The 19,307-nt window shown below is 45.7% G+C and overlaps 1 protein-coding gene across 1 annotated transcript in view; it reads right to left on the reverse strand.

Annotated features, from left to right (window-relative positions):
- grin3ba (glutamate receptor, ionotropic, N-methyl-D-aspartate 3Ba) overlaps positions 1-19,003 on the reverse strand; it is a 56,116-nt gene extending 37,113 nt beyond the window's left edge. Inside the window, 2 exon segments of the mRNA XM_067243391.1 lie at positions 18,478-18,528; positions 18,530-19,003. Of these exon segments, the coding sequence (XP_067099492.1) occupies positions 18,478-18,528; positions 18,530-19,003 (525 nt within the window).
- Positions 19,004-19,307: the final 304 nt, after the last annotated feature.

Here is a 19,307-nt window from a genome sequence, read left to right on the forward strand (position 1 = left end):
AGAGACAGCAGAAGGATGTAATAAAACCCCCACAACAATAGTTAGCGTAAAAAACAAATTACGCAATAAAAGTGTTGCTTTAGGAGCCAGAAAATGACAGACCGTTGAGGGACTACGGGAGAGAGGGAGGAGGAGAAACAAAGAGAGGACCGAAACAGGAAATAGAGATTTCATTTCCTGGGCTGTAGCTGCATGCGTTAGGAACAGGCCAGAAAAGGAGGATTCAAGCGTTGCGCGGCAATCCTAGACATGAAAAGAGAGAGACTGGGAGAAGAAAAGAGAAGGAGGGCCAGGGAGGAGGGAGGGGGAACTGGAAGAAAGAGGGAGAGTTAATAGGAGAGAGCGAATGGAAATGTGCAGCATGTTCTGGATCGCAGGAAGTAGGTAGAGACAGGTAAACTGCAGGAACAGGAGGCAATCCTCCTGGGTGTCTACAGTCATCAACACACACACACACAAAACACACAGTCATCGACACGCACGCACACACACGATCAGACATGCACGCACGCACACACACATAAACTCAGACACGCACGCATACAAATTGGCACTCACGGACAGAAACATGCGCACACATTCAGACATTCACACACACACACACACACACACACACACACACACACACACTAGGGTCCCCCTGTGTAGCCCAGACTGACAGATGGAATTACACACTGCTGTGAGTATGTGTCTCTGCTCGCACTCCACAAGGGCAACAGAAGACTTTCTGGAGATGGTGTCTTAGGGAAGGTTCCTCTCCAAGCAATTTACACAAACATACACACCCACCCCCTCCTCACACACATACACACAGACACACACACACCCACACACACACATACACAGTGGCTGGGCAGAGACTCCAGCAGTAGCACCATGGACAGCAACCCTGGTGCACACCAAGGACTCCCAGATTGTTACCCAATCAGCCAACGAGCCCAGCGGCTGTGGCCAATGGGTGATGAGGACCCAGAGGGGGAGGGGACTACCCCTGTCTCAACTCACACAAACACATAAACACAGGTATTCACACGCATAACACATACCCAGTGTTGGGGAGTAACGGAATACATGTACCGGCGTTACGTATTCAGAATACAAATTATGATAGTTTAAATTTAAATAGTTGGTATTTAGATTTAGAAGTTTATTCACTCTCTAAATAAATTCATGCAACTCCATGCATTTCCCATAAGCCCCACTATGAAAACGAAGAAGAGGAGCAGCATGATTTACTAGCCCCACAACCGTCAGCCCTGTTTGACATGCTAGCTAACGTTAGTTAAAATTAGATTGTGGTAGCTTTGACCGCGGTTAGATTTTTGTAGTATGCAGTTCAATGTGCAGTTAGTGCAGTTACATTTAGCCTACTGCCTACTTTCTTCAGTTAGGCTACTGTTTTATGTTTCCTTACATGCCAAGTCCTCCTGTGTATAAAATATGTAGGCCATGATGTGAAATCATGGTATGTTATAATATATTAGCCTATAGGCCTACCTATTATAAAATGCAATTCAATGTGGAAGTAATGCAAGTATTCAGAATAATGGAATATGTTACAAATTACATTTTTGGGCATGTATTCTGTATTCTGGAAAGTTTTGAAAGTATCCTTACCGACACTGCACATACCGCACACACCGCACACACCGCACAGACCGCACAGACCGCACACACCGCACAGACCGCACAGACCGCACAGACCACACAGACCGCACACACCGTACACACCGCACACACCGCACATACCGCACAGACCGCACACACCGTACAGACCGCACACACCGCACACACCGCACAGACCGCACAGACCGCACAGACCGCACAGACCGCACACACCGCACACACCGCACAGACCGCACACACCGCACACACCGCACAGACCGCACAGACCGCACACACCGCACAGACCGCACAGACCGCACAGACCACACAGACCGCACATACCGCACAGACCGCACATACCGCACAGACCGCACACACCGCACACACCGCACAGACCGCACACACCACACAGACCGCACACACCGCACACACCGCACAGACCGCACACACTGCACACACCGCACAGACCGCACACACCGCACATACCGCACACACCGCACAGACCGCACAGACCACACACACCACACACACCGCACACACCGCAGACACCGCACAGACCGCACACACCGCACAGACCGCACACACCACACACACCGCACACACACATGGTCAATGTAATGCGTATCAAACCGTGGTGCTCCGTTTATGAGTCAGTAGAGAGGACGTTTGTGTTCGGATGGGTGCCAGAGGAGCCTAGAGCGGGGATTGGGGGGGTTGGGGGCGGGGATTTGGGGGGGGGGGGGAGTGACATTCATTACTGTTGTGCTGCTTACGTTTGGTTCAACACTGGACCTCCCCATATAGATAAGAGGCACCTGACTAGACTATATTTTGGGCTTCAAGGACACTTGATTGAGGTCATAAAAATGAAAGATGACTTGTTGGAACCGAGTCACTGCGGATTCTCAACTTCAAATATTCATCCCTCTTTCCTCTCTCTCTCCTCTCTCTCTCTCTCTCTCTCTCTCTCTCTCTCTCTCTCTCTCTTTCCCTCTCTCTCCCTCTCTCTCTCTCTCTCTCTCTCTCTCTCTCTCTCCCTCTCTCTCTCTCTCTCTCTCTCTCCCTCTCTCTCTCTCTCTCTCCCTCTCTCTCTCTCTCTCTCTCTCTCTCTCCCTCTCTTCCTCTCTCTGCGGATGTTCTTCTGCCAAATATTGCATCTGTCCCATGGTCTCAGTGGTGGGTTTGGGGGATAATTTAAAAAGTTTTCTTATTTTGAGCATAGAAAAGAGCAAACAAGATAAGAGTTTACTTATGAAAAATGACACAAGGAAAAAAAAAACACTTTCAAAGCATTTAAAGAGAGAGATAAAGTTGGACAGAGCACAGGGAGGAGAAATTGAACAGATAAAGAGAAAGAGACAGAGAGAGGGACAAAGGGAGGGAAGAAAGGAAGGAGGGAGGGACGGAGGGAAGGAAGGAAGGATAGAGGGAGGGAGGGTCATCTCCTTCCTATCCACAGTGTCTGAGGGCCCAGTGTGTAATACCCACTTATGCAAATACAACAGTGTTCTGTTCTCTAGACTGTGTGAAAGCTTGACTGCACATGTGTGTGTGAGCTTGACTGAGTGTGTGCGTACTTTTGTGTGTCTCCCTTGACGCCTGCATTTAAATGTGCGTGTATTTGTGTGGTGCTGTGTACGTGTGTGCGTATGTGAGAGGGAGGGGAGGTACGGGATGTGCGTGTACGTGCGTGTGTATGTGAGAGGGAGGTACTAGACGTGTGTGTACGTGCGTGGTGCGTGTGTGTGTGTTCGCGTGCGTGCGTGTTTCCTCCAGCCTCTCTCTTTTCCTCACAGGCATCCCAAATGGATCGGGATCAATTGGAGCACTCAACAGGCATTGAGAGTCAGTGTTGTTTGTGTGATAGGCCTAGGAGCCTGCAGGCCTTCTGGACTCTTGAGAACATTCTGGACTGCAGGAAGGCTCTGGCTGCACTGGTGAGGGCTGGGACTTTCACTGTAAGCCAATCTGCTCTCACTGGGGCCTCGAGAGGATCACCTCTCCACCTTTAAACAGTACGATGCTGCTGGAACAACAGAAGTGGTTCAATGGAAACGTTCCCCCTGCGTAGCAGATAGGTGAGAGAACGAGAGGTTGGATAGTTGAGTTTTCGTGAGCTGTGTGAAACGCTGATTTATGGCTGCTGTGGGCACATGAGTGAGTGTGTGCATACGTGTGTGTGTGCACTCGTGTAGGTACATTTCCTGACTGATCAATAAGTCAACCTAATTCATTAAGTGCCGTGACTGAATGAAACCCTGGATGGAAGATGGGAGGGCTGCTGACTCCGTCCACTGCCTGCCCTGACCGCCCCCCCCCCCCCCCACACACACACACACACCACCTGCCAATCCTCTCCCTGTCGGCATGCATTCTGATAGACAACAATGAACAGGAATAACCGGGGTTGCACCAAAGCATTGGCGACACACTCAGGTACACACTCACACACACTGACACACAAACACACTCACACACTGACCACGCACACACACTCGCGTTCACATTCACATTATCACACATGCACACACTGACAAAATCCCCCCCCCCCCCCCCCCCCCCCCCCACACACACACACACACTCATGCACACAGCAGCCAGTAATATTGGCAGTAATATTGGTATGAGTGTCAGTGCTGGGAAGGTCTTGGCAGGGGAAGTGCTCTACCACCCAGCAGGACTGTAAGAGAGGTTGGGGGGTTGGGGGGGTACAGCTCCAGGGGGGTCCAGTCTCCTCCATACTGGAGTCCTGCTGGAAGTGAAGAAGGGAACTGATCTGGTGGAGTGACGACAGAGGATCAGCTCTCTATCTGTCTGTCTGTCTGTCTGTCTGTTTGCCTGTCTGTCTATCTGCATGTTTGCCTGTATGTCTGTCTGTCTACCTGCTGGTTTGCCAGTCGGCCTGTGTATAATTATGGTAAAAGGCAGGATGGAATAAAAGCTTCTCCATTGCCCTCCCTCCCTCCCTCCCTCCCTCCCTCCCTCCCTCCCTCCCTCCCTCCCTCCCTCCCTCCCTCCCTCCCTCCCTCCCTCCCTCCCTCCCTCCCTCCCTCCCCTCCCTCCCTCCCTCCCTCCCTCCCCTCCCTCCCTCCCTCCCTCCCTCCCTCCCTCCCTCCCTCCCTCCCTGTATATAACTAACCCTCCTTACCCCACCCTCTCTCTGTCTGTCTGTCTCCCACCCTCCATCCCTCCTCTGGGCCCATCTGTGTGGCTCAGTCCCATAAACAGTCCTGGAGATGAGGTGAATATGAATCTGATGCCTCAGCACATCGCATAGGATTTACACCCAGCTGCTCTCTTCCAGGGGTCAGTCTGTAGATGTGTATGACAGATCTACTGTGGAGGTGTGGGTGTGTGTGTTCCTACAGATGGGTGTTGTTCCCCAGACAGGTGGTACTGAAACCCATCCGTATGGGCTATAAATCAGTGATATGGAGTTGGCAGCTCTGCTCATAGACTCTGCAGTACCTATCTCTTGCCCACCTCCCTGGTCCGCCTCTGAACACCGCATCTCCAAACTTTCCTTTGTGAACTTCTTCTTTCTTAGCTTATAAACACATCTGTCCTTATCTGTAATTATCTTTCTGTCTCCCTCTCTTTCCTGTGTGCCTGTGTGTGTCTATACCTGTGTGTCTTTACCTGTGTGTGTGTGTGTGCGTGTGTATAAGTTTGTGTGTGTGTATGTCTGTGTCATTATCTGAGAGTCACACCTGGTCCAGATTACAGGTTATCTCTCTCAGGTCGCCACCTTCTTTGCCAAGATTCACACAAACACACGGCGATAACTATGAGAAGCCGTATAGGACTTAATTGGGTGTGCTCAAGCCTTCGGCGAGAGCACAACCTTTGTTCTCTCACATATATATTATTATTTTTTTTTTTATTTCTTTTTGCCCCCCTAAAACTCAGTCAATATTTGGCCTACATAGACAACGTAGGTGTCAAAAGTTTCGTCTTGGTAGCGATTGAGTTGCTTCTATTGGAATTTACGTTCCGTTGCATGGTTTAAGCGTAAGTTAAGTTTTTGTGGCGAAAAGTGAAGCTAACGGTGGCTAATTTGCTAGCCACAGTCACTGACGTTACTAACGTCACTGCGTCACTAACGTCACAAAAAACACGCGTGACTACCTTTGCCAGAACATTCGTTTAGCATCTGTTAACTTGGGGGATAGCTAGGCTAACTATAGCTTTACTGCAAGGCAGACGCCACAAGAGAAGAGGCCAGGGTGATAACTATTTACTCATTTTACTTTGTGATATGACACACAATTGTGATGTGTAATGTACAATATAAGCTGATATTATTAAGGAAGTACATCTACTTTCGGAAACAGTAGTCTACTATTTCACTGAAGTATTAGCATCATGACATTAGCCTGTGTTGCCCGGGCAACACATACTACAGTGGTCTATGATGTAGCGTTATCTGTTTTCAATCGTTAAAATAAACATTCCTCACATATACATTTTCGTTGTAGGATTTATTATGACATTAGAAAACGATTTGTTGGTGAAATTACCATTACCTGTGGTTTCAAACCAGTGTAGCTCACTGCAACGCTGTAGCTTACGCGAGACACACTACAAAAACATCTAGCTACAGTACACAGCTGTTTAGGAAGTCAAACGGCGACAGAAAATGTTCGGCACTCCCCTTACTTAAATCAAAAGTCTATCTAACTACTAACCTGAACTTCATTGCCACAGCCTAAACGTTGTCAATCTGTTCATGAAAATAATTAATTTCAGCCTAAACCGTACAACGGAACGTTAAATCCAATTCAACCAACGCAATCGCTACCAAGACGAACACAGCAGTAGTCTAGTACTGTACCGTAGTAGTACAATTTACCGGGGCAGCTTCTCCACACAGGGCTATATCGCATTTTTCGTTGTTACTGACCATGATCGCTACCAGTGAGCTTTTTATGAATGAGCAATTTTCCACTAAATAAATGTCAAGCTTATTTACGTTTTGGGGGGCATATTTTCAGTTAGCAGATGGTACCGTTTGAATCGCGATTCCATCTTCTACTGCCGGGTAACGTCGTAGAATAATCTTCAAAGGGGTTGTTTATTCATGAATGAATGCAATATGAGTAGGCTAAATGCCTGAAAATATCATGAAAAGAGAAAAACTTAAAATGACGTTTAAATCATAGAGATTAGGTCAATTTTTACACCGGTCTGCAATAATGTCACGAAAACACGCGTGACTACCTTTGGCAGAACATTCGTTTCGCATCTGTTAACTTGGGGGATAGCTAGGCTAACTATAGCTTTACTGCAAGGCAGCTGCAGAAACGCCACAAGAAAAGAGGCCAGGGTGATAACTATTTACTCATTTTACTTTGTGATATGACACACAATTGTGATGTGTAATGTACAATATAAGCTGATATTATTAAGGAAGTACATCTACTTTCGGAAACGGTAGTCTACTATTTCACTGAAGTATTAGCATCATGACATTAGCCTGTGTTGCCCGGGCAACACATACTACAGTGGTCTATGATGTATCTGTTTTCAATCGTTAAAATAAACATTCCTCACATATACATTTTCGTTATATGATTTATTCTGACATTAGTAAACGATTTGTTGGTGAAATTACCATTACCTGTGGTTTCAAACCAGTGTAGCTCACTGCAACGCTGTAGCCTACCCGAGACACTAGTGTGAGTAGCTAACAAAAACTCCTCAGCTGTTCAAGTCAAATGGTGACAGAACAGGTTCGGCACTCCCCTTACTCAAAAGTCTTTCAATAGTTGAAACAATCTGACTACTAACCTGAACTTCATTGCCACAGCCTAAACTTTGTCAATCTGTTCATGAAAATAATTAATTTCAGCCTAAACCGTACAACGGAACGTTAAATCGAATTCAACCAACGCAATCGCTACCAAGACGAACACAGCAGTAGTCTAGTACTGTACTGTAGTAGTACAATTTACCGGGGCAGCTTCTCCACACAGGGCTATATCGCATTTTGCGTTGTTACTGACAATGATCGCTACCAGTGAGCTTTTTATGAATGAGCGATTTTCCACTAAATAAATGTCAAGCTTATTTACGTTTTTGGGGGCATATTTTCAGTTAGCAGATGGTACTGTTTGAATCGCGATTCTATCTTCTGCCGGTAAAGTCGTAGAATAATCTTCAAAGGGGGTTCTTTATTAATGAATGAATGCAATATGAGTAGGCTAATTGCCTGAAAATATCACGAGAAGGGACAACTTAAAAGGACGTTTAAGTCATAGAGATTAGGTAAATTTTTACACCGGTCTGCCAAATGTATTCGTTTTGATTCAGCCTGTCAGCTGCCTCTTGCAGGGGAAATGAGAAGACATCATATTTCATTCTACACTTCACTCGTATTTTGAGTTGTAAATGAGCAGCAAAAAAAAGATGCTTTTAAATCTATGTAATCTTTATAAATAATAAGTAGGCCCGATGCATTTTTATATAAAATATACAGACCCCTGTGCAACCGACGCAAGCAAGCACACCCTACAATTTCCCCAGAAATTGTATCCTCTCTAGTTCATACTTGATCTCACATACACGCCATGACCTCACATATATACCATTATACTCTCACATATATACCATTATACTCTCACATATATACCATTATACTCTCACGTATACACCATTATACTCTCACGTATACACCATTATACTCTCACATACACACCATGACCTCACATATATACCATTATACTCTCACATATATACCATTATACTCTCACATATACACCATTATACTCTCACATATACACCATTATACTCTCACATATACACCATTATACTCTCACATATACACCATTATACTCTCACATATACACCATTATACTCTTGCACATAAACTGGCATACTCTCTTACACACACAAAAATACCGTCTTATATGCACCATCATACTAAAGTATGACAATATATGTAAGAGACAAATAGTATGTGTGAAACAGAATGTTACTATATGTAAGAGAATAACAGGATGTGTAAGAGAGAATACTTATCTATGTGAGAGAGAATACTTGTCTATGTGAGAGAGAATACTTGTCTATGTGAGAGAGAATACTTTTCTATGTAAGGGAGAATACTTGTCTATGTGAGAGAGTATATTTGTCTATGTGAGAGAGAATACTTGTCTATGTGAGAGAGTATATTTGTCTATGTGAGAGAGAATACTTGTCTATATGAGAGAGAATACTTGTCTATGTGAGAGAGTTTGATTGAAACGGAAGGCAGTTTGATTGAAAAGGAAGTAGTACTGAATTCTCAGTTCCTGATTGGCTTACAAATGAAGAAGAAGGATTTGGGGTAGATGTAGCTAACGCCCACCTTCCCTATCAAGACGAAACTGAGTGACATGGCAAGATGGCAGAGAGTGGGCGGCTTAATGAAGCCATTGGACTTATTAATAACATTTTGAATACTCCAAATGCTGCGGCGTTATTGTAGGGAGGACAGACCCGTTCCTGAAATACGTTTTTACAGTTATTCCTGGGGAAATTATGGAATTAAATTACATATTAACTATACTAAAATAATTGTGCACAATAATATTGGCTAAATGTAGACGTTTTTAAAGGTTTAATTTTACCTCGAAGCTTTTTGTGAAAATGAGGCTAGTTTCACGACGGCGACTTTGGATGTAGACTAGGCTACTTTAACATGTTAGCTGATTAGCCAGTATGAGTGAGATATGTATACAGTCACATTAACAAACCTCTTCTTTGTAAACTATTTCGTCTTAAATACGATGGGAACACATCACATTAACAATTCCAAAACGCACCACACGCCAAACACATTTTTTGTCAAGCGTCTCTAAGCTCAGATTCCGAGTCGGATCCATGAAGCTATTTCGTTGCAGTGAATGGGTGCGGGCACTCATCGTGCATAGGGGCCTACACTCAAATAGGATCCTAAAAGTCCCAACTGGAAAATTGTTGTGAACAGATTTACATCAAATTCAGGTTGTGGCATTGAAGCTTAGGTTAGTAGCCAAGGGTGTAAAGACCACTCGACTAATTAAAGACGTCAACGGTTAAAACCCCAGTGCCACGGGACGGTATTCACACAGGCATTTAATTTAAATGATAGTTTGTTTCATCAATTGAAAAACTGATCTAGGACTTTTGACTCAAGTAGTGGGGGTCGGTATAGCTTCCTAAACAACTATGTAATTCTACATTTGAGTTTTTTTGTGGATTTGCTTGAATCGTTGTCAGAAATGTTGGAATCAAAGACGACAGCCATCCACAGTGGCTATTTCTGACGCTAACGATGAAATGCGCCTGCTCTTCAGACCTCGATCAGGTGCATCACGGAGCGGCAGCAGCACTCTGTCAGGAGTTAGTCTTAACCGAAATACTGCGTAGTTTGATATTGGGCTTGCGCCATCACTTGGCTGGCATTAAGACTAGCTCCTGACAGAGTGCTGCTGCCGCTCCTTGATGCACCTGATCCAGGTCTGAAGAGCCGGCGCATTTCATTGTCAACGTTAGCGTTAGAAACAGCCCCCGTGTATGGCTGTCGTCTTTGATACAACATTTCTGACAATGACGCCGCAGGATTTGGAGTATGCAAAATGTTATTAATGAATCCATCTTGTCATGTCACTCAGTCTCGTCTTGATAGGGAAGGTGGGCGTTAGCTACATCTACCCCAAATCCTTCTTCATGTGTAAGCCAATCAGGAACTGAGAATTCAGTACTACTTCCTTTTCAATCAAACTCTCTCACATAGACAAGTATTCTCTCTCATATAGACAAGTATTCTGTCTCACAAAGACAAGTATTCTCTCTCACAAAGACAAGTATTCTCTCTCACATAGACAAGTATTCTCTCTCACATAGACAAGTATTCTCTCTCACATAGACAAGTATTCTCTCTCACATAGACAAGTATTCTCTCTTACATAGACAAGTATTCTCTCTTACATAGACAAGTATTCTCTCTTACACATCCTGTTATTCTCGTACATATACTAACATTCTGTTTCACACATACTATTTGTCTCTTGCATATATTGTCATACTTTAGTATGATGGTGCATATAAGAGGGTATTTTTGTGTGTGTAAGAGAGTATGCCAGTTTATGTGCAAGAGTATAATGGTGTATATGTGAGAGTATAATAGTGTATATGTGAGAGTATAATGGTGTATATGTGAGAGTATAATGGTGTATATGTGAGAGTATAATAGTGTTTATGTGAGAGTATAATGGTACATATGTGAGAGTATAATGGTATATATGTGAGAGTATAATGGTATATATGTGAGGTTATGGTGTTGTATGTGAGACCAAGTAGTTTATGTGCAAGAGTATAATGGTATATATGTGAGAGTATAATGGTATATATGTGAGGTTATGGTGTTGTATGTGAGACCAAGTAGTTTATGTGCAAGAGTATAATGGTATATATGTGAGATTATAATGGTATATATGTGAGAGTATGATGGTATATATGTGAGAGTATAATGGTATATATGTGAGGTCATGGCGTGTATGTGAGATCAAGTATGAATTATGGCCTATACGGCCTCTCATAGATAACACCTTGAAACACACACACGAAAGCAAACACACGCACGTTGTGCACAGGTGTGTGAGTGTGTTTAACCTACCTTCAGTGCATTATCATTCGCTGCTACTCCAGCCCTGACGGAGCACCCCCCAATGTACAGAGAAACGATGTGCTTTATCCCTTACCTTCCACCCGGGGTATATCATTCGGTCCATCCTTCTATCCCTCTATCTCTCCTTTAAACAACGTATTTGCCCTTCAATGACTTTAGTATCCCTTCCCTGCTTCTCTCGTTCCACTGTCAGCTTCTCTCTCTCTCTCACACATTCTCTCAATCTCTCTCTCTGTCTCATTCTCTCTCACGCTCTCTCTCTTTCATTGCCTCTCTCTTTCTCTCCATTTCTTAGCTTTTTCTCTCTCTCTCTCTCCCTCCCTCCCCACCAGAGCCAAGCAGCAGTGTTGATGTTTCCAGATGTTCCATCTCCACCTCGCTGCGGCCTGGTCCCCCCAGGAGAGGCAGCGACATCAGTGACCAGCCTGCTGCTGGTCCCCTTTCTAATCCACAGCAGCACTAATACACTGGAGCTCTGCGCCCTCTCTCACACGCCACACACACACACATGCAAACACGCATTATATACCGTCGCACACACTCTCTCTCAATCTCTCACACACACACACAAATCCCTCGGCAAACACACTCACACAACCCCCCCCCCCCACACACACACGCACACACATATATACACACACTCATACAGAAACTCAAGCCTGCAACACACGTAATATCTTGGCACACACACAGACACACAGACACAAACACACGCACAGACACACAGACAGACACACACAGATCTCAGAGACCAGGCTGGGCCTGGAGGAGCTTCTCATCTTAACACTAATAAAGCGGATCCTTCCGGCTGGTTTTGTGTTCGGATGGCTGCTGCTTTCAAGCTGTTCCTCTCGCTTGCAGCAGCAACACCACACACGTCTGAAGAGCTCTTCACTATCATTCGTTTTCTGTGTTCTCACCACAGATCCACCCATCGCCGTCCTCATCGTCATCTCACAGAAACACTAGAAGCTTTACAAGCTTAATAGCCTTCAGTGAACTGTGAGTGTGCCTGTGTGTTTACAGTATGTGTGTGTTTGTGTGTGTGTGTGTGTGTGTGTGTGTGTGTGTGTGTGTGTGCGTGCATGTTTCCTTAGAGAACAGTGCCAGTTGGAAGCCACTATTCCTCCCATTCAGCAAGGTCTCAGGATTAAAATGTAATTTCATTCAAGGAGACAAATTGAGTTTTTTAAAGTACTAATCTTCATTTTCATTTTCCTGCAGAATGAGCTGGGCTGTAAGACATGGAGGGAGCAAATGAAAGAGTGCAGGATGGATAGATTGCAGTAAGAAACGTCTGTCCTCATCCCAGCAATGTTTGCTGTTTAGAATCCTACCAATCCAAGCACCAGTAAGTGTGTGTGGTGTTGGGTCACCTGAGGCAGACAGGAAGTGATATTCGCAGCAGGAATAGCAACACTACCTCAAACACAGCCGACTCACCCAGACACATTTCACATTAGCAACCATTTGTTTTCGTGTCGAAATAGTTTTTGAATCCATCAAATGTGTGCATTATTTTTCATTTGGATGAATCAGTCGGGTGACAATGTGTTACATTGTTAAATCCCTTTCATCAGAAATGAATTGTTTCTAAAAGACAAGCTGCAGCTAAACATACTCACACAGTTACCCACAATGGAGAAAGGGTGAAAACAGGGTGGGTGGGGAGGGTGACAACAGTGATAACAACAACAACAATAATAATAACAACAACAATAATATTAACAATAATTTAAAAAAAATACCCTGTGGGCCTTGAGCCTGTAATAAAGTTTATATAATAACAACAACAACAACAACAGGAGTCTTCCGAGCACAGCAGTGATGAATCCAGTGCTTCATCCAGGAGTTTGACCCCAGCTCTCCTCAATAACAAGTGTGGCGGTGAGCCAAGAAACAGAATCATTTAGAGGATGAGGGTGTGAAGCACGCAGTGCTTCTCCCTGACCTGTGTGGAACCCTGCTGTGAACCCAGCTCCACCAAGATGGCAGCAGTCAGTAGGAACACCTTGAAACACCTTGACAAAACGTGTCCTGCTCTTCCACCTGCCTTGGCCGCTCCTGGCAGCTTGTGTGTAGTTACTAGAAGTTTTTTGTGTGTAGTTACAAGGTGTCTGTGTGTAGTTACAAGAAGTTTGTGTGTTGTTACAAGATGTTTGTGTGTAGTTACTAGAAGTTTGTGTGTAGTTACAAGGTATTTTTTGTGTGTAAGTTTCAAGGTGTGTGTGTGTAGTTACAAGGTGTTTGTGTTTAGTTACAAGGTGTGTGTCTATGGTTACAAAGTGTGTGTGTTTAGTTTTAAGGTGCAGGTACAGTAAGAGTCCGCCACAATGTCGCTTGCGTGGTGCATTGTGGGTAGCAACGCGATCCAAGCGATTCGAGTTGAGATTTTCTCAACTTTATGTAAATGAGGAGCGATTTTCGCTAGCGATGGCCAATCGGATTGTTTTCTTGTTTCTCGTAATGTAGCAACCATGGTAAACATTTCTAGCTTTTTCAGTTTCAAGATGGAGGACAAGCTGATTGTCTATGTGGCTGCATACCCAGTCCTGTTCGATACATATCTGTATTCGTACAGATATGTTAACAAAAAAATAAGGCATGGCACAGGGTTGCCGATGTTGTTGGTGCTCCTGGTGGGGTGTATATTTAAATTCAGTCTCATAACAAAACAGAACCGCTAGCTAGGTAGCCCCATCAGTGGTAATTACACGACTGGTTACCCCGAGTGTCCATACAGTGGCATACTGTAACACAGGGGCGTCGTTAGACCCTTTTTACTGGGGCACGTGCCCCAGTATAAATCTGCTGTGCCCCAGTAAAATCTAAAGTTTGAAAAAATTAATGCAGTATCCCAATAAACGCTTGTAAAATCTAAGCAGTTTAACTGAAAACACAAACCGATGCCTGCAGAATTCCATGTCAGCGCCCTAGCTCTTCTGAGCTTGCCAAATAGCCACTGCAGCATGCACACAGAAGTCCAGGTGTCGGACTCTGCACACAACTCAGAATTGAGGTAGGCTAAGAAAACATTACAAAACGAAAGAAAGTTTCTAAATGATAGGCGTACTGATCATCGTATTTTGACTAAAACATAAAAAGAATATTACATCAAGCTCAAAAAACAGTATTTGCTCTCAAATTATAGCGCGCATGCATTAACTATAGATGTCCCTGCCAAAGCTGATATCAAAATTGCGTCCCTGAACTGTCGTACTATAGTGGGTTAAGCAAGGGGAGTTTCTATAGCCTAGTAGTGCATTGTGCGCAGCAAGCTTGAAAGAAAAAAAAGGGATATGAATAGGGGCCTGTGCCCCAGTAGAGTTTTATGTCTAACAACGCCTCTGACTGTAACATTGAATCTTTCACCCTGAATAAAATACAAAGATACCGTTTTGTGAGTAGTGGATAAGATCATGCCACATCTAGCTAGCGTATTGGATTTCTTGCATCATGTGTGTAAAAGTTATTACATCAGTATTGTGAGACTGTGTTGCACATTATTAGTGGCGTTTGTGTCCGATCGCTACTGTAACATTTAATATTTCACTCTAAATAAAATACAGCAAAAAAGGAGCCGAAACTAGTGTGTATAGTAGATAACATCATGCTACATCTAGCCAGTGTATCGGATTTTTGCTTAATGTCTAACAGTTGTATTTTGATCGATTTCGCGAGTATGTAAACCCAAGTCTGCACACTTTGCCATGACGTTATACGAACTACAACAGTGACTTTAGGGAACTACAACTCTGCATTCATCTGTCTGACACGCCCCCGAGCGTGGTGCACTGTGGGAAGGCACGCAGGGTAACGGAGCTTTTACACACATTAGGCAAAAATCCAATCGCTCCTCATTTGCATAAAGTTGAGAAAATCTCAACTCAAATTGGTTGCATCGCTTCGCTACCCACAATGCCCTACGCAAGAGATTTGCCTGGCTCCATTGAAAATGTATGGAAAGCATCACGTTGCTGTAGTGGACACGCCGGGTCAGTCTCTTTATATCTGTCTCTTTTTCCACCCCCCCTCTCTCTCTAACTCTGTTTCTCTCTCCCTGCACTCTCTCTCCTCTCTATCTCTCTGAACACCTGTCTGAACATCAGAATTATAGTAGCAGTCTAAACAGTCTCTCCGAACATGACCTCCCTCCTTCCTCCGCCCACATCCCCGTAATGAGACAGAATCACGTCCTCCTCCACTCCTCCTCTACTCCTCCTCCCACCCTCTCCGCAGACATAGCCCGAGATTTACAGTTGCGGGTCATTGAGTGGGTCTAATTAGCTTAAGTACATTGGGAGGAATAAGCACTTTCTCACCAGGCTGCAGATCCTTCTGTTCTCACCAGAGGGAGGGGGTGAGAGAGCAGAGAGAGAGAGTGGTGAGAAACGGGGGTGGGTATCGAGAGAGAGAGAGAGAGAGAGAGAGAGAGAGAGGGGGGGGGGGGGGGGGGGGGGGGGGTAGAGAGATGGGTGGGAACAGAGAGAGGGGGAAGAGAGGGTTTTGGGTTGGGAAGAGAAAGAGCAATATAGAGAGAGAGGGGTAGAGAGGAAGAAAGAGAGAGAACAAGAGAATGAGAGAGGGAGAGGAAGCAACACAGGCGGACAGTCTGAGGAAGCACTGAGGCCAGCCTCTACGACTGGGACCCTCCTAATGTAGTCTGACTCCCTGAGGCCCTGCTAACCACATTAGCCGCTGTTTAATGTGGGACTAATGCTTTCCAAACTCACACTTCACGTCACTGGCTGTTTGTTTTTTTCTTTTCCTGACAGAGTCCCTGCTGCACATGCCCCTGCTGGGTGATGGGATAATGGTGTGTGTGTTTCTTTGGTGATCTGAGACCATATCAAACTACATAGATCACCATGTGTGACTCATGACTGATGACTGATTATGAGGGTAGACATTTTGCAGTGGGTCCAAACATTTCTCTCCCTCTGATTCTCTCTCCCTCTCTGTTTCTCTGTTTTAGCCCTTTCTTCCTCCCTTTCTTTGTTTATCTTGGTGTTCCCTCTCTCTCTCTCTCTCTCTCTCTCTCTCTCTATCTCTCTCTCTCTCTCTCTCTCCCCCCACCGGTCTTGTTCTCTTGTTCTTTACCTCTGGGTGATAAAGGCAGGACAGAGAGAGGAGGAGGGAGAGAGACTGAGAGGGAAATCGAAAGAAAAAGAGAGGCAGAGACGCAGAGTCAGAGAGAGAGGGAGGAAGACAGAGAGAGAGAGAGAGAGAGGGGGGGGGGGACAGAGATAGAAGAGCAAGAGAGAGAGAGAGAGAGAGAGAGAGAGAGGGAGAGAGAGAGAGAGAGACAGAGAGAGATACCTCTTTGTGTCTTAGTAGCCAGAGACTGGCACAATTCAGCTCCTCTGAAAAGGCCTCCAACAGCATGACAGATGACTCTTTTCCCATCTCTCTCTCGCTCTCTTTCTCTCTCTCTCTCTCTCTCTCTCTCTCTCTCTCTCTCTCTCTCTCTAAGCACTTATAAGCACCCTGTCTCCCTCTCTCTCTCTCTCTCCCACTCCCTTTCACCCCTATCCCAGTATTACGTCAAATTCAATCAAGTTATATTCAACAAGGCTTTACTCGAGTCGGAAGAGCAATCCTTGTGTCGCCAAAAACACACAATGAAGCTGATTTTACATGTTTTCTCTTTCATCCAGAAACTCTCCTTTCCTGACACTCCTTGGAACTCTACTGAGCCTGTGTGTGTGTGTGTGTGTGTGTGTGTGTGTGTGTGTGTGTGTGTGTGTGTGTGTGTGTGTGTGTGTGTGTGTTGCAGTTGGCTGCTCAGTTGTAGAGAGGCAGATACGGCTGGGGCTGGATTGACTGGCACACAGCTTAGGCTGCTGCCGGGAATACTAACATGGACACACACACACGTACATACAAACACACCCACACAAATACATGCATACCCACCCATAGTGTAAGAGGACACATACAGGGAGATAAACAGGAGCATCTTACAACACACAGGATTATATACATTTACAGACTCACAGACACACACTCATGCACACCCACACACACACAAAGACCAGCCTCTGAGAGTATCTCTCCCCACACTTCTGCTGGTGTTTCATCTGTTAACATTGAGTGATTCTTACTGAGAAGTGCTCAGCCTCCTAATCACAACCTCCACCCTGCAACCCCAACCACCCTGCAAACACACACACACCCTCGTTCTCTCTTCTGCCCCGACCCTCTTCCCCCTCTCTTTTTCTCTCTCTTTCTCCGACTCTCCCCCTTTCTCTCCTTGTGTCTCCCTCTATACTTATCTCTCTCTCACACACACACACCTACTTCAGGGTATGGCATTTTAACCATGTTGTTCTTAGAGAATACATATTTCTTTACATTTACATTTATATTTTGTCATTTATCAGACACTCTTATCCAGAGTCCCTGTACTTACAGTAAGTACAGGGACATTCCCCCGAGGCAAGTAGGGTGAAGTGCCTTACCCAAGGACACAACGTCATTTGCACAGCCTGAATCGAACCGGCAACCTTCTGATTAATAGCCCGATTCCCTAACCGCTGAGCCATCGGACTCCTTTCTTCAGTTATAAAACCACAGACTCTCTTTTATATAATAGTCAGATTCACTGTCTAAAAGACAGACTACAGTCCACACAGATACACCAAACACAGGCTAGTCTACATAGACACAGCACACTTGGTTGGACATACTGGACCTGGACCAGTAAGGGATGCCACAGGTTTGGTTTCCTCTCTCCCTATCAGCTGTGTGCTGTGCTGTCACACTGCCAAACAAGACAGGCTCTCATTCACTTCATCACTAACACATTCACTGCCACATAACGGGATATTGTATTCGGTTCCTGGCAAGACCTTAAAAAGTTGGCGAAGGCTAAAGTACATTGATGTTTTGTACCACACAGTAAAACACGCGCATGCACACCCAGACGCAATGACACAGACACATGTCTGGACTGGGACTGAAAAACGGCCCGGGAATTTGAAACGCAGAGCGGCCCACGACCGTGTATTATGTTTTTTGCATTATGCCGCGCCGTTTAACCGGCCGTTCGAGAAATCTCCCGACTCCCGATCAGTCCGACCCTGCACAGACAACATATCAAACACATAAACACGCCCCCCCCCCCCCCCCCCCCCCCCCCCCCCCCCCCCCCCCCCCCCCCCCCGCCATCCCACACACACAAATTCTCAATTATAATCACACATATGCGCATCCTGTCCTACCTTAGTCGCGAGTGGCTCCGTCTCCTCCAGTATGGAGATGAAGGGGATCTCCCAAAAACGACGAGAGAAAGTCCACCTGGATGAGCTCTTCTGGTGACCTGGGAAAAGCCAGGATACCGGAAACCCCACGCACCACCAGGTCCTGGCAGGCGCTCCGAGATAGAGATTCGGGGTCGCCTCCCGCGGGGGACCTAGCCACCATCTCGAGCGTAAGGTTGTAGGGAAGCAGTGGTGGCGGGGAAGTGGCAGCGACGTCTGCCCCAGTTTGGTGCCGGAGACTCGCAAGAGCGCGGTTGAGCGCGTTTTGTATCCTCGCTGGTTGTCGGGTCGGTAAGAGGGCACCGAGTCGCACGGTGTGCCCTATCCGGGCCAGGATGTGGCAGGGCTGGGGATGCGGAGCGCAACTGTCGAGAGAGAGGACCAAGAGTAGAAGAAGCGGAACAAGTTTCGCGGTGGGAAAGTGTCGGGAACGGAGAAGTCTTTCCAGTGGAAAGTAGCGAGTCCAGAGTCCAGAGAGCGACACCATTCTGCTGCTTCCGTGAAGGACGAGAGGACCACTGGGCTCCGGTCGGCGGGAGATGGCATAGCTCCCTCTTTCTCCCGGCTCTCCTTCCCTTCTCAGACTTGATGTTTTCTGTTTCCTTTGAATCGGACTTGGTTTGCTGAAGGCGGTGACATTTTGACTGGTTGATGTGTTTTTTTTGTCTTTGAAAGTTGTTGGAGATGAGAAGAAGACGAAGGAGACGAGGAGCGATGAGCGCGCGCAACTGAGAGCGGTCGCCCCGCTTCTGCCTTTCACGATGAACGTTGGCGGAAGACAAAGCGCTCAG

This window comes from Osmerus mordax, chromosome 9, assembly GCF_038355195.1.
Source record: "Osmerus mordax isolate fOsmMor3 chromosome 9, fOsmMor3.pri, whole genome shotgun sequence".
NCBI lineage: Eukaryota > Metazoa > Chordata > Actinopteri > Osmeriformes > Osmeridae > Osmerus > Osmerus mordax.